This window comes from Ahaetulla prasina, chromosome 11 (assembly GCF_028640845.1).
Source record: "Ahaetulla prasina isolate Xishuangbanna chromosome 11, ASM2864084v1, whole genome shotgun sequence".
NCBI lineage: Eukaryota > Metazoa > Chordata > Lepidosauria > Squamata > Colubridae > Ahaetulla > Ahaetulla prasina.
The window spans coordinates 1,651,991-1,667,538 of NC_080549.1; the positions used below are offsets into that span (position 1 = coordinate 1,651,991).

The 15,548-nt window shown below is 50.4% G+C and overlaps 1 protein-coding gene across 1 annotated transcript in view; it reads right to left on the reverse strand.

The window, feature by feature from the left end:
• The window catches only part of GPC4 (glypican 4), a 40,796-nt gene extending 28,402 nt beyond the window's left edge, over positions 1-12,394 (reverse strand). Inside the window, exon 1 of the mRNA XM_058196756.1 lies at positions 12,038-12,394. Within this exon, the coding sequence (XP_058052739.1) occupies positions 12,038-12,254 (217 nt within the window). The 5' untranslated portion in view covers positions 12,255-12,394. The remainder of the gene's footprint in view (positions 1-12,037) is intronic.
• Positions 12,395-15,548: the final 3,154 nt, after the last annotated feature.

Below are 15,548 nucleotides of genomic sequence, written 5' to 3' on the forward strand. Positions count from 1 at the left end.
TACTTTATGGCTGAAAACACTCTGCAAACCTGCCAAATGAACTAATTCCTCAAGTATTTTATTTATTTATTTAGATTTTTATACCACCCTTCTCCCGAAGGACTCAGGGCAGTGAACAGCCAAATAAAAACAACTAGTACATAAATAAGCTTAAAAACATATTAAAAACTAATTAAACAGGCCAAATTTAAAATTAGCACTAAAATAAACAGTCCTAAAACCCATTTTAAAATTCCCTCAAGCTAGCCCCGCATGGTGGAATAGAAAAGTCTTGAGCTCGCGTTTAAAAGACCGGAGGCAACTCATTCCATAGGGCTGGAGCCCCCACAGTCGACAAGTCGGCATTGTTTGACTGACGGCACCGAGGAGGCCCTCCCTATGGGAGCGCACAGGTCCATGGGAGGCTATAGGTGGCAGTAGGCGGTCCCGAAGGTAACCCAGTCCTGTGCCATGGAGCGCTTTAAAGGTGATGACCACTACCTTGAATTGCACCCGGAAGACCACCAGTAACGAGTGCAGGCTGCGCAGGAGAGGTGTTATATGGAATAGAAGGTGCCCCTTCTATTACCCGCGCAGCCACATTCTGGACCAGTTGGAGCCTCCTGGTGCTCTTCAAGGGGAGCCCCATGTAGAGAGCATTGCAGTAGTCCAGGCGGGAAGTGACAAGGGCATGAGTGACCGTGCGAAGGGAATCCCGGTCGAGAAAGGGCGAATCAGGCGGATCTGATAAAAAGCTCCTCTGGCGACAGCCGTCAAATGTTCTTCTAAGGACAGCCAATCATCCAGGAGAACGCCTAAATTACAAACCCTCCCCCAGGGGGCCAATGATTCACCCCCAACAGTCAGCAATGGTGTAAGCTGGCTGTACCGGGATGCCGGCATCCACAGCCACTCTTGTCTTGGATGGGTTGAGCTGAAGCTTGTTCTTCCCCATCCAGACCTGCACGGCTTCCAGACACTGGGACATCACTTCGACGGCTTCATTGGGGTGGTTAGGGGTGGAAATGTACAGCTGAGTGTCATCAGCATACAGACGGTATTCCACCCCAAAACCACGGATAATCTCACCCAGCGGCTTCATATAGATGTTGAACAGGAGAGGCGAGAGAACTGACCCCTGTGTAATTAATTCATCAAATTCTAAAAAAAAAAAAAATCACCTTTGGAAGATGCTTTTATATATATATAAAACTATATATATATATATATAAGATATATATATATATTCAAGGAAGCATACATAGTTCTTCCTTCATTCTGATCTACCCAACAATCCCCTGGATTGGGTTCAGTTGAGCAGCCCAGGAGACAAAGAACAGGGGTCTTTGTGGATCCCAAACTCCTGCGATTCTTAATTTTTAATCTCTTCTCCTTTCATCTCTTAACAATCCTACATTCTCCACTCTGCCCTTTTCCCTACCCCGTCATTGGTTACCAGGACTTTTAGGCTGTTAAAACAAACCTGAATTAACCAGTCAGTTGACTGAATTGGTTCTTTTACGATAGCTTCTGTGGCCTGACTTTTCTGTAGCCACTTGCTGTAAGAATATTTGAAGGAAATCCCAACCCAGTTCATTATCGGCCCCACAACAATTGAAGAGGGCTCTTTTAATTAACCTCTTGATCAAACGCTTACAGCCAAGGTGCTTAATGTGCAGATAAACCAGCGTGGATGAACTGATAGTTGAAGCTGCTGAAGAACTGCCTTCAACCTGGACAACCTTTAACAGATCTCCTAAACCAGGCGGCTTCAACCTTGGCAACTTTAAGCCTGGAGGACTTCAACTCCCAGAAACCCCTGTCCTAAACAACCAATGTCCTAAAAGATAGATAGACGGAATAGAATTCTTCACACACCTTCTTAAAGGCGAGTCCAGCTAGCCAAGAGAGCTTAGAGTAATGGGGGAAAAAACCCAAACAGCCATGGATCTGAGGTCATAAAAACGGGGTGAAATCCATGAAAAAACAGAAACTATCTTTTGTTTAGACAGGGATTCACACATTAAGTGTTCAGGTATGTACAAGGGTGTCATAGGGAAGATCCTCACCAGGTAGTTTCTACTGCCAGAGAAACAAGTTCCAAGCTGTAGTTACCTAGACTTCACTTGGACGGAAGTCAAGTCTGCACAACAGTGAAACGATCTACCAATGGAGGTTGGGGTTCTCCACTTCGGGAAGATTTTAAGAATAGCCACATCTCAAGGATGGTTGAATTGGTTGTTCTGCGCCTTGAAGAAGGTTGGACTAGATGTTCTTTGTGGTGACCCCTTCCAACTCCATAATTCTGAAGATCTTCAACTACTCTTTCATTAGATAACTGTTAAGACCACTACAGTCTACTAGGAGGAGGTCACCCCTTCCCATACAAAGCTTAGAATAGAACAGAATAGAATTTTTTATTGGCCAAGTGTGATTGGACACACAAGGAATTTGTCTTGGTGCATATGCTCTCAGTGTACATAAAAGAAAAGATACGTTCATCAGGGTACAACATTTACAACACAATTAATGGTCAATATATCAATATAAATCATAAGGGTTGCCAGCAACAAAGTTATAGTCATACACTCATACAGTCATAAGTGGAAAGAGATTGGTGATGGGAACTACGAGAAGATTGAATAGTAGTAGCATTCTGAAGACTTAAGATGCTGCATCTACCAGCACAACGTGGCCCTCAGGTCTTCATCACATGGTCTTGGGTTTGTGTCTCTCAACCCAAATGTAACAAGCATCAAAACTGACCCATTCACTGACTGATGGGATGAAGGCAACCTTATTCCTTTCTGGCATCTTCTCACTCAAAACTTTTTCCCCCCCAACCGGATGTGGAAAATTTACAAGCCACCTTTTTTTTGCTCACCATATTCCCCACAGTTAAGACTAGGGAGTATCAACTATTCAACAGGGTTGGCTGGGCCTTGCGAAGGAGTCCTGCCAGTCGAGTCCCAAGGAAAACAAAAAACAGGTAGGATGTTCTTTTCTGCTTGCAACTATTTGCTTTGGCTTGTGTTCCTCCTGCCCAGCAAAATACCAAAGTAAGTCCTAAAAGGAGAGGAGAAGGCCAAGGCATCTGTTTTAATCAAACAAGCCTTGCTCTGCAACAGAAAAAGGAGTTTGACAAATGTTTTTTTGTTGTTATCCATTGCTACAGCTCTGTGTAAATACTTTGGCAGGCCCCAACTCATTAACTCTATCAGAAAAGCAAAGATCAAAGTTTAGCCCCCCGGCAAGTAACAGGTGTCTGAAATCTGCCTGCGCACACTTTCAACATCATACACCCACAAAAAAAATAAATATATATATTTAATTGCCCTTAGGCCCGGGATCTAGCCTGCAATGCAAGTCTGCTGACTGAACAAGACACAGAGTCCTTGGCAATCCCAGAGTCTGTTACAAGACGTCCTTGGCTTACAACAGCTTGTTTAACGACCATTCAAAGTTACAGTGGAACTGGAAAAGTGACTGATCCTCGCACTTATGACCCTGGATCACCTCGGTCACGTGATCAAAAGTCAAGTGCTTGGAAACTGGAATGCATTTATGACAGCGGTAGCATCCGAGGGCCACGTGGTCACCCCTGGTGACCTTCCCAGCCAGCTTGTGGCATGCAAAGCCAACGGGAGAATATGGATTTGCTTAACAACCATAGCAAAGATACTGTACGAATCAGGTGGGATTCATTTAACACGCTGCCCTGCTTAGCAATGGAAATTCAGGTCCCCTTTGTATCGTATGTTGAGGACTACCTAAGCTCTTGAAGTCGCATTCTCCCAAGAAGCAATCTATCCGGCTTCTACTACTCCAGCCCAGCGGGAAATCGAGTAAGGAAGCAAAAATTCTCCTTCTGGAATTTTCCTTTACCGGATCTAGAAGAAGCCCAGGAGTTCCTTTCGTCCGGTCATTCCAGGAAGTGCCGCAAGACCAACAGGCTCAGCCCTTCCACGAAGAGACCAGCGCTCTTGGCAAGGCTTGGAGTTGCCCAGATTAAAACTAGGAGAATTTCATCACAATCGCTGCAGCCAACCACAAATGAGAAGGCACACCCCCTTTTTGCAGCTGATGGAAGTAAAATGCGACACACAACCACCCAAACGGCCCAGTTCAACCAAAAACTATTGGCTCACCCCTGGGCAAAACGCAGGGGACTTTTATCCAATATCCAAGGAGGAGACGGATTTGAATGCTCCACTGGATAAATACTAAAAATTATTTTGGTATGTTGGGGGAAAAAGATTCAGCTCCGTGCAATTTTCTCCCCAGCGCAGCATTTTATTTTTATTTTTTATTTTTGCAACATGCCAGGATGCCAAGCCCAGAACAACGAGGCTTGGAAACCTGCTTTTCAAAGAGTAAATGCTTATCTAGGTTGGCTTCACCAGCGAGAAAAGAGGCCTAACAATGGGAGCCACCAGCCTCAGGTGGAAACTTTGGCACCCGTGCCAAACCCACCCCGTTCCCAAAACCCGAGACGGTCTCTCTCTCTCGTCCTCCTGCACTGTAATTAACCACATTTTTTTCCCCATCGTGCCACTAACAAGCACCAAAGGAAGCATCGTACCATGATATTAAAACATGCACACACTGGAGAGAACAAAAGACCCTTGTGGGTGTGTGGGATTTGTTTCCCGGCAGATACCCACATTTTTTTTGGGTGAGTGTGTTCCTGCATTTGGGCAGCAAGAGAAAAATTTGGCGGGCAAGGGGGGGAAAAAAATAGCCTGGTTCTGAATTTTAAAATCCTTCGGCTTTCTCTTCCAATTTTAAAAGCTGCAAAGTGGCCACTTAAGAGAAGAAGCCCAATGCATCAATTTTCAGGGTTTTGTGCAAATGCATTTTTTTCCCCATCGCGGGGGAGTGTTAATCCCTTTTAACAATGCTGGGGCTCTGCTCTAGAGAAGGATGCAATCTTCAAGGCGAAGGGACGAGAAAGGAGGGACGAGAGGAATCCTCGACCTACAACCACAGTCGGGACCGGAATTTGGGTCCCAAATCGAGTCACCGCGTGACCATGCCTGATTCTGCCACCATTTTTGCACAGGTTGTAAATGAAGTCATACGGCTGCTAAGCAAGTCACAGAGTCGCAAAGTGAATTGTGTGGTCGTAGTGGGAACCAACTTTCCCCAATTGGGTAGGGGTTGTTGTCGGCTTTTTTTTGGCCACAACCAGCAACTTTAAGACAGGTGGACTTCAAGTCCCAGAATCCCCCAGCCAACATGGAATTGTGGGGGTTGAAGTCCACCTGTCTTAAAATCGCCAAGGTCAAAGCATTCTGCCCTGTCTCCAAATTTGGCCACTTTTAAGACTCGGCCACTTCAACTGCCAGATTTCTTCAGCCAGCATGGGAATTCTGGGAGTTGAAGTCCACAAGGACTTAAAAGGTCCAAATTTGGCAAACCCCGACCTAGAAGGGGTGCCCTTTCAGAGGGATCTGAACCAGGGGTTTTTTATTGTCTTCAAAGACTTCCCTCCAAAGTCACCCTTAGCTTTCCAAGCACACGTTCTTATCAAGAGGTCAAGAGAAGGGGAAAAAAAAACACCACTTATCAGATAAGGTCAAAGTCAAGTCCTACCTGGTGATCTGCACCTGGCATGCATTAAAGTGGCATTTTGCATTTTGCACCTGGGGAGGGAGGGAGGGAGGGCCAAAGAGGAGACCCGCCTTTTATTCAAGAGGCAGCAAAGCAGAAAATAAAACAAAAAAAACAAAAAACACAACCCAACAACGATACAGCCTCGGCCCTCTGCGCTTCCCTCCCCCCAACCATTCTCCACCTGACCTCATGGCTTGAACAAGACATGTCTGCAGGGCAAGGCAAGATTGCACTGGAGAGGAAACACCTGATAATTGAGGCCCTCAGAAACAATAGCAATCATAATTTGACTATAAATGACAAGGAATGCAGTAATGTTTATTCTGGCAGGGCCAAGGGGACCTTCTGGGAAACGGCTGCCAAGGCAATGAATCCACCCACACGTGCACCAAGTTCTATCAGCAAAGGCCAATGAATGCCTCCCCCTCCTTACTGGGCTGCAGCTGATCCAAACCAAGGCTGGGGAGGTCCAGACACAACACCCAGAAGACGTCCCCAACCAGGTCTAGCCAAGAATTCAGGATCAGTCTCAAATCCAAGAAGGACTGCTGGCCCCGATTCTCCTGGGGTTCACCATGCTACAAGAACTGGTTATCCAATCTAGCTCCTGGTGTAACCAGCTGCCTTTTCCCATTCATGCTACATCCAGATCATTCTTATCTACTTCCTTCCTAGTAGGAGAGAAAGGCTGGTGCTCAGGGTTGAACTCTGGAGTCCTTGGTGCTCTCTGAGCTCAGCTGATTGCTTGCAGACCAAACTAGGCAACATCATCAGTGCCAGGGAGTGTTGGGTTGGCTCTTGAAGGTAATTAGAAGATACCCTCTACAGCAGTCAACACCCGGAGAAGCAGGGATTAACACTAGACCAGGGGTCAGCAACCCGCAGCTCTGGAGCCGCATGTGGCTCTTTCACCCCACTGCTGCGGCTCCCTGTCACTCAAAATATGTGTCACAACTGCCAATGTGCGACACCCACAGACACACAATTTTTTAAGTTTTTCGATCCCCGGTAGATCAATCACAGATAAATCCAAGGAAAGAAAAGTTTCAGAAGAAAACAGAATCTTTAATTCAACTATATATGCTAGTTTTGTGGCCACTCAGGAAATAGTCAGGTGTGGGAAGAGTTTTGTGGCTCCCGGTGTTTTCTTTTCTGAGGGAAACAAGTCCAAATGGCTCTCTGAGTGTTTAAGGTTGCCGACCCCTGCACTAGATAAACAGTCAAGCAGAAATCAATTCTGGGAGCTGAAGTCCACCAGTCTTAAAAGTTGGCAAGTTTGGAGAGTCCTGTTTTTAGGAGAAAGGATGATGCGCCCAAAATCTGGGCAAGCTTTAAATGTCCAGATGGCTTCTCTTCTGGGAAGATCATCCCCAGCTGATAGCCAAGTGTTACGTGGTGATCAGCAAAAATGCAACCCCTGACTTAGAAGGACCAGGAATCAGAAGCATTCAGATTAAGCCTCGATGGGTCAGCCACAACATTCTCCTGCATTGGTTTCATTTCCTTCCAGGAAATATTCTGAAATCTTTGACTGGCTGACCGCCATCCATAGCTGCCAAGCACCCTTGAAACACCAGTCAGGATAGGAGGTAAACAAGGAAGGCTGGCACACACTACACTGTAGGCAAAAAGGGCAAAGATTTACCCCAATTCTACAGGACCAGAGAAGAAGCCAACAATCAAAAACCAGGGAGGACCATCCATCAACTGATGGAGGACCACACAAGCGAGTTGACAGAGAGAAACTTCAAAGTGATGGATGGATGGATGGATGGAAGGAAGGAAGGAAGGAAGGAAGGAAGGAAGGAAGGAAGGAAGGAAGGAAGGAAGGAAGGAAGGAAGGAAGGAAGGAATCAAAGAGTTGAAAGGAGCAGGAACCAAGGATCCAGAAATTCTGGCCAAGACAGGGAAACACTTGCAGAACCCATGAAAAGATGCTGAAGATGCAGTGAACTTCTTGAAAATTCTCCTGCACCAACATCTGAGATCATCATAGCAGCCAATCTGCAGCCAGATCTCCAGGTTCTGAGGGGCAGGAACTGGCTGGGTTCACCCCTTGTTCAAGATTTGTAAACTAAACACAACCTAGCTTGGATCCTAAGTAAACCAGCATCTCAAATCAATCAACATGGATTCAACAGTCCACATTTGAAGGGCACAGGGTTTAAGCTGCCCACCTCTTCCAATAGCTCCTCAACCTCATGGAACTTCGAGAGGGTGTGGGCTTCAAAGATGCTGGCTGGGGGGTTTCTGGGAGTCGAAGTCCACACCTCTTAAAAGTTTGCTGAGGTTCAGAAACAGCCTTCAAACCCCCAGAATTTGGTAAGTTTACCCAGGCACAACCGTCCACCGTGCTGGGCACAAGTCTCAAAAGCCGCATTATAACCCATCTGGCCCAGCATTACTGACTGGAGTCCCATCTGCTGCTACCTGTTTGCAGGCCGAACACAAGGCGCTTCCGAGCCACCTCACAATTTTGTCGGGAGCCCTGTGGATTTTTTTGTCTCTGAAAGAAGAGAGGGATAATCCCTACCTGGAAAAGTATTGAATTTTCTGCTCTCTTTCTTTCTCAAAGCGCAGAACCCTTTTTCCTTGGGGAGGGGGGGGGGCGGAGAAGGGAGGGGGACGTCTGTCCCGGCTGCCCCCGCAGCAGCATCTTGACGCCCCGAATGAATGGCTGGGACCCTTCACATTTTTGACTCACTCAGTCATGCATTTTTGTTATTGTTGAAAGTGGTGTGAAATGGCAGGGCTCGGGTACAGGTCCTTGGTGGTCTCTCAAAGGGCCCCGGCTGAAAATCCTTTTGTTCCCTGGGAGAATGCAGGCCGGTTAGCCATTCAAGGCAGAAAATAAAGCAGCAGCCAGGCTCAGGCTTGGCCGAGGGGAAGTGGGGGGGAGACAAACAAGTTGGGGTGGGGGGGGAGAGAGAGGGGGGGGGGTTTCTGGAAAGTGGGAGAGCCTCTCCAATGTTTTAAATACAAGGAGGAGAAGGAGGAGGAGGAGGGTGATTTTGCGTGCCAGGAAAACTCCACGTCACAAAAAAAAAGAAGGAGAAAGCACAAAAGTGCTTATAAGCCTGGATAACAACTAGCCCACCACTCAAATTATTGACAGGCAAACCCAGGTTCGGTTGGCCCCCTCCCCTGCCAGCAGAGGTTCAGCTGATCCTAGCCTGGCTGGGTTACAAGACCCAGAATACTCAGATCAGAATACTTGTATTGCCTTCCAGACAGGCTGGATTACAAGACCCAGAATGCCCAGACCAGACGCCAGTAGGCACACCCCAACAATATCTTGCCAAGCTGGAGAGGACACATCACTCTTGATTTCTAAGACTCCCCTATTCCGGGAGAATGAAGACACAACTACACACAAACGCAGACACAACCTACACACAGAGGATCCTGGAGTCAAACAAGACAGATGGAAGTGGTGGAACTGGAAGGACCAGTCAAGGCTCCATGAGGTTCACCCTAAGCCCTAGCACCCTTCCCCAGGAGATAAAGTTCTCCCAGAATTTTAGGATTTGAAAGTTTAAGAGCGTTTGCAAAATCAGGTTCTTATTCCTTTCTTTTGAAAAAGGCTCTGCACCACCTTTACAAGCCGTGCCAGATGTCAGAAAAACAAACAATACAAAACAAACACCAACTTAAAATCGCAAAACAAAACAAAAAAAATGTTTCAGATGAAAAGCCAGGGGCACCAATACCCCTCCAGCACCTCTGCCTCCAAAGCGGCAGAAATATATCGCCGGTGATAAAATGCTACGGCAGCATAAAAAAGTTAAGAGGTTATTAGGCAGCTCAAAGGGAAAATAAAAAATGTCTTTGCGCAGGATAAGCAGAATAACAACTCCAGCCGCTGAGACTCGCTGGGAAGGAAAACTCCAGGCTGGGAGGAGAATAATCCAAAAATTGGGTCTATTTTGCAGGCTGGTGGCTCTGCAGGCCCCCCCCCCAAAATAGAGGGCCCTTCTATGTTCATGAAAGACCATCAATGACGCAGCAAGGAAGAAGCTGAAGCTTGCAAGGCCAAAGATGCTGAACAGTCCCAGATACTGGATTCAGACGTTCTGCTAAACCATGGTTTCTTTTAATCCTCATCAGCGACGGAACACACCTTTCTGCAATGCGCTAAGCGAGAAAGCTGTTTTCACGGGCCACGTTAAGCCTGAAAGCAAATCCACGCAGGTGGGAACCGTAGTCCAAGCCAGGACAGGGTGCTTAGGATAACATCAGGGGCACTTGGGCCTCTTTGCAGGGAATATTGCAGGACCCAGATTGTTGGGGGCAATAAAAGTTGACTTTGTATATAATATATAATGTACAAATGGATGAAGACTATTGCTTAACATAGTGTAAGCCGCCCTGAGTCTTCGGAGAAGGGCGGGATATAAATGCAAATAAATAAAAAAAACATCGTAACAGACACATCTCCCTTAGTGCCCAGAGCCCTGGGGGTGGGGGTGACGCAGCCCAGGTGGACATCCAAGTGTTTCCTCCAGACTTCCAATTTCAGCCCTCCCCTCCCCCCCTCCAAAATGGGGAGTGGAGCCCCTGCCAAAAGGCAGGGTCTGTTTTGAAAGGACGCCGTTGGCACCTCCCTAGCTGGCACAGACCGGCCGCAACGTTTGGCCGGGCCCCCGAGGTTGGACGGATGACTTCTCGAAGGACAAACAATCTCATTTGCTGAAATGGAAAAAGTTCTCCGGCCAAACTTGGAAGCAAACACAGCCTTCAATGGGCACCATTCTCTTCGCCCAGGGGACACCGGGCACTTTCCAAGCCCGCCCCACCCTGGGCTGAACGGGCCTCAAAGCCTCTATTGATCCTAAGGCGCCAGGTGGAAATGCCAACCGGTGTGCAAGCTCCACAGGTGTGCCTTTTAAGGCAGCCAACCAAAACGGAGAGAAGGGAGGGGGGGAGGAGCTAAATTGGGGTATGTGTGTCCAACCTGGGGAAACTTTGTGAAGACTTGTGGACTTCAACTCCCAGAATCCCCATTGTGGCTGAAGAATTCTGGCAGTTTGAAGTGCCCAAGTTTTAAAAGTGGCCAAATTTGGAGACACACACACACAGAGCCACCGTTCTAGGGCAGAGTGCTTTAACCTTGGCAACTCTGGCAAGACAGGAGGACTTCAACTCCCACAATTCCATGCTGGCTGGAATGGAACAGAATAGAATTCTTTCTTGGCCAAGTGTGATTGGACACACAAGTCTTGGTGCATAAGCTCTCAGTGTACATAAAGAGGCCAGATACATTCCTGGAGAATCCTAAGGTACAGCACTTAATGATAGTCATAGGGTACAAATAAGCAATCGGGGGGGGGAAACAATTATCAGTATCAATATAAATCCACCCATCTTCAAAGTTGCCAAGGTTAAAGCGCTCCAAAAGTTTTCAAGTTGCCCAGGATGGAGACCCTGCCTGGGCTCAACTTTCATCCCCCCCTCCTCCCCCACCCCACCCCACCTTTGCCAAAGCCCAGGACTGCTGGAAGCCAAGGCTGTGAGCTGGCAACCCCACCCGGGTGGGCAGAACCCCCCCCCCAGGGCAGAGATGCAGCCCCTCGTCTCCCTTGCAAACTCCGGGCGAGGCGCCCCTGGGCATCTCGGCCAGACCCCAAGCCCCTGCCCACCCGGAGCGTCTCCCCTCCCCCCCCTTTCCCCCGGGGGGGGCCACGATGCTTCCCACGCGCTTCGCCTTTCCTCAATTAAAAGAAGGAAGGAAAAAAACAGCCGAGAAAGAGAGAGAGATTCCGCCCGGTCTCTCTCCCCCCACCACCACCAATCCCGAGCTCCGAGCCGGCCAGAAACTCCACCCCGGGGCGAGGCGAGGAGGGAGGGAGGCAGGCGGGGGGCAGCCACATGGCGCGGGGTGGGGGAAAAAAAAAAAGAGGCATCCACGGTTGCAAATTCCATCCGCAAATTCCTGCGCGGTTCGCTTGAATAGCTGGAGCCGCTGCGAAAGGGGGCGGCGGCAGAGAAGGAGGGGGTCTCGCCAGGTCGCTGCGCCGGCACTTCCCCCACTTTTCCCAAAGAGGGAAAGAAGGGAGACCCCCTCCCCTCCCCTCCCTTCCCCAGCCGGGGGCTGCCCCGGTTCTCTCTCCCCCGTTTTGTTTTTTTGCAAAGCCGCAGCGGGGCTCTTCCTCCCCCCCCCCATCCCCACCCCGTGCAACAGGCAGAGGTTGCAGCGCTCCGCAAACCCGGCACGTGGGAAGGCCCGGGAGGATGCGTGCCTTTGGGGCGGGGAGGGGGCGCCGTCCCGCAGCCAGGAACCCCCCCCCAACCCCTCCCCCCTCCCGGCTTCCCCGGGTCCCCCTCCCCCCGTCGGCAAGGCAAGGCAAAGGGAGGGGGGGCGGGTGTTGCAAGGGGCGCCGGAGGGGACCCCGGCCCAGCTCCCGCCCGGCCCAGCCGCCCCTTCCCCCGCGCCGGAGCCCACCGTTGATCTCGTGGCTGGGCGCCTCGCTGTGGCTGAAGCCGCGGGCCACGTAGAGCCGCTTCACTTCGGAGCAACTTCGCGCGCGCGTCTCCTCGGCCGCCCCGGCCGGCGGCACCAGCGGCACCAGCAGCAGCAGCAGCAGCAGGAGGCAGAGCGGGAGCTGGAGCGGCGTTGGCCGGAGGGGCGCCCGGCGGGCGGGCAGGGCGGGGGCCGGCATGCCGGCGAGGGCGCTGCGAGGCCGGCTGGGCAGGGCGAGGCTCCCCCGCCGCGGCCGCCCCGGCGAGGCTGGCGGCGCTTCCCGGTGCGGCGGTGGCGGCGGCGGCGGCGTCCGGCGAGGCTGGCGCGAAGTTGGGCGGCGAGGCTGGAGCGGCGCCCGGGGAGGCGAGCGAGGGAGGCAGCGGCGGAGGGCCGGGCGAGGGCGGGACGCGGCGGGGGCGAGCCGCCTCCTTCCCCGCCTCCCGGCGCGCCAACCAGCCAGCAGGGAAGGAAGAGCCGCCCAGCGCCCCCGCCTCTCCGCCGGAGCCAGGCAGGGTCCCCGGGAGGCGCGCTTCGCCCGGCCGGGACCCCTCCCCAGCCCTGCCCGAGGGGGGGAGGCGCTTGGGGGCTGGGCCCCCTCCCGTCTCTTGCCTCCTGCAGGACCCCGAAACCCCTCCTTCCTCCCGAGCGGGGAACCCGTGTCGTGTGAACGCGCTTCCCCTGGGGAAAGAGAAGGACGCTCCCTTCTCATCACCCACCCACGGAGTGTAGGAGAGCCGTCGGAGGGGAGACAGGGAGGAATGCGGAGAAGAGTCGTGGGAATCGTGTCCAGACACGTGTCCCGAGCCAAGGAGCCCGAAGACCACCCCGCGAAGGGGATGGGACCACTTGCCAACGGCTAACTCGTCCATTTGGGATAATGGGAGAATTTAACCATTCTTATCTAAATATTTAAAATAAATAAAAAATATTTCCCGTTTTGCCGTTCCCATATTTATTTTTATACTTTACACTGATTTATACTGATATGGATTGTTTCCTGATTGCTTATTTGTACCCTATGACTATCATTAAGCGTTGTAAGTGTTGTACCTTGATGAAGGTATTTTTTCTTTTATGTACACTGAGAGCATCTGCACCAAAGACAAATTCCTTGGGTGTCCAATCACGGCCATTAAAAAACTCTATTCTATTCTATATCGTTCCTATCCCTCCTTTTGCCTTCTTTCTTTAATGATTCTATCCCACCATTTCTTTGATAGGAGTTTAACTCTTATCCTGCAACAAGGTGGCCCGGGGCAAATTGTAATAGACCCCCCACCCCCGCCCCCAAATCCCAGAAGCCACCATAGCAGCCCCTCTTCTTAATCTTCCAGCTGCCCCCCCCTCCCAGTTCTTCCTATAAATGGAAAGAACAGAGCAAGCCTTATTCACCTCCTTGGCTTCAACGTCCCCCAAGCGGACACCTCTCTCAACCTGTTGAATTTCAACTTCCAGGCGACTACTGGAGCTTTGGGGAGCCAAAACCTCCCTGGCAGACCTGTTCCTGGTCCACTTCTCTCTTCTTCCAGTTGGCAGGAGATGCAGTTTTGAATTAAAGTGGATTTTCCCCCCCCCACTCCTTAAAATTGGATCTGCCTGCGGAGGGGGGTGTGTGAGCAGTGGTGAAATCCAATTTTTTTTCTACGGGTTCTGTGGGCATGGCTTGGTGGGCGTGGCAGGGGAAGGATACTGCAAAATCCCCATTCCCTCCCCACTCCTGGGGAAGGATACTGCAAAATCCCCATTCCCTCCCCACTCCTGGGGAAGGATACTGCAAAATCTCCCTTCCCACCCCACTCTGAGGCCAGCCAGAGGAGGTATTTGCTGATTCTCTGAACTGCTCAAAATTTCCGCTACCAGTTCTTCTGAACCTGCGGCGGTCATTTCCTTCTTGTCATCCCCTGGGGAAGCCCACTCCCATCCCCAAATTCTTATTCTGAACAGAGAGACCCAACCAACCCACTCGCAGCCTGGATAAATATCTCCCCTCTTGTTTTTGCTGATGTAACCCCCCTACCATTACCAAACCATTTCATCACTCCCCAAAAGTGATTGTTCTCCCCCAACCTTCTCATTTCCCGCACCCACCCACCCCCGGCCAGGTTTCCTGGGAGGCTCTGGCTGCAAAAGAGATTGGAGTCCTCTTGCAAATCTTTTCAAACTCTGCAATAATGATTAGCTCCCTAACCCACCCACCCACCCACCAATCCAGAAATGTGCCAAGGGGTTAAATCCTTGGGAACTTTCCCCCTTCTGTGGCCACATTCTTTCCTAAGCTGAAGGGAGAGGCTGCAAGTGAGGTTAGTTTCTATTAGCCATCTTTCATCCTCCCTGCCCTCCATCTTGCATTCTTTCCCCCCTCCCACCCCACCCCCACCTTTTGCAAAGCCGGCCTGAGAAGAGATTTGCCGGGAGGGGGGGGGAGAACGGGGGACAGGACATCCATTTCACTGCCTCCTCCAAATTTTCTGCTCCTCCTCCAGTTGGATTTCAGATGCTTTTGGGAGAAGGAGATGGGATGGCAACGTTTTCTGGCTGCAATCGGGGTCTTAACTCTTTCACTGGCCATCCATCAGTTTCTTGGCTGTTCTCCCTGCACTTGGGTGGGGGTGGGGCAGGAAAAGGGGCTTCCAGACGTTCTGTTCCAAATCGTGGTTCCTTGGGTCCAGCAAACAAACATCCGAATTTTTGCAGAACATGACCAGAGTGCATTTTTGTGAGCTGCAGCACGTTTGACCACGTGATGAAGCGTATGAGTCACGAGGCCAATACAGGTGTGTAGGCTGGGATAATGTACAGGTGGTCCTCGTTTAGTGGCCGTTCGGAGTTACAGCGGCACTGAAAAAGCGGCTTATGACTCACACTTATGACCGTTGCAGCATTCCCCGTGGTCACCTGATCAAAATTCAGATGCTTGGCAAGTGACTCATACTTATGACCGCTGCTGTGTCCCCCAGGTCATGTGACACCCCCCCTCTTGCAACCTTTTGACAAGCAAAGTCGAGGGAGAGTCACTGGATTCGCTTAACAACCGTGTGACTAACTTAACAACTGCAGTGATTCCCTTAACAACTGGAGGGAATTCACTTAACAACCATCTCACTTAGCAACAGAAATTTTGGGCACTACGGGAGGCCTACGTTAGGGACTACCTATATAAGATTTGCCTTTTCTTGGTCACTTTGGGGGCTAAATAGGGCCCAACCGCTTCCTGGAAGCTTCTTCCCAGGGTCAGAAGAATTGCAAACATGGTTTTGGAGCCAAAAAAACAGGAATTATTCTCAGCCACGAATGCATTTGAAGGGTTTTTAAGCCAATCTCTCTACCAAATGGAGTTCACGGCATGGAGCTACTTTCCTGGACCATGGTGTGGATTTCTGAATCAATCAAACAGCTTTAAACCTTTGGTTTCCGTTCCCCTCCCACCTCCCTATTTTGCCAGGGTAGCCACTTAGAAGAAACCTTTCCCGGTGTCAAACAGCATCTGAAACCA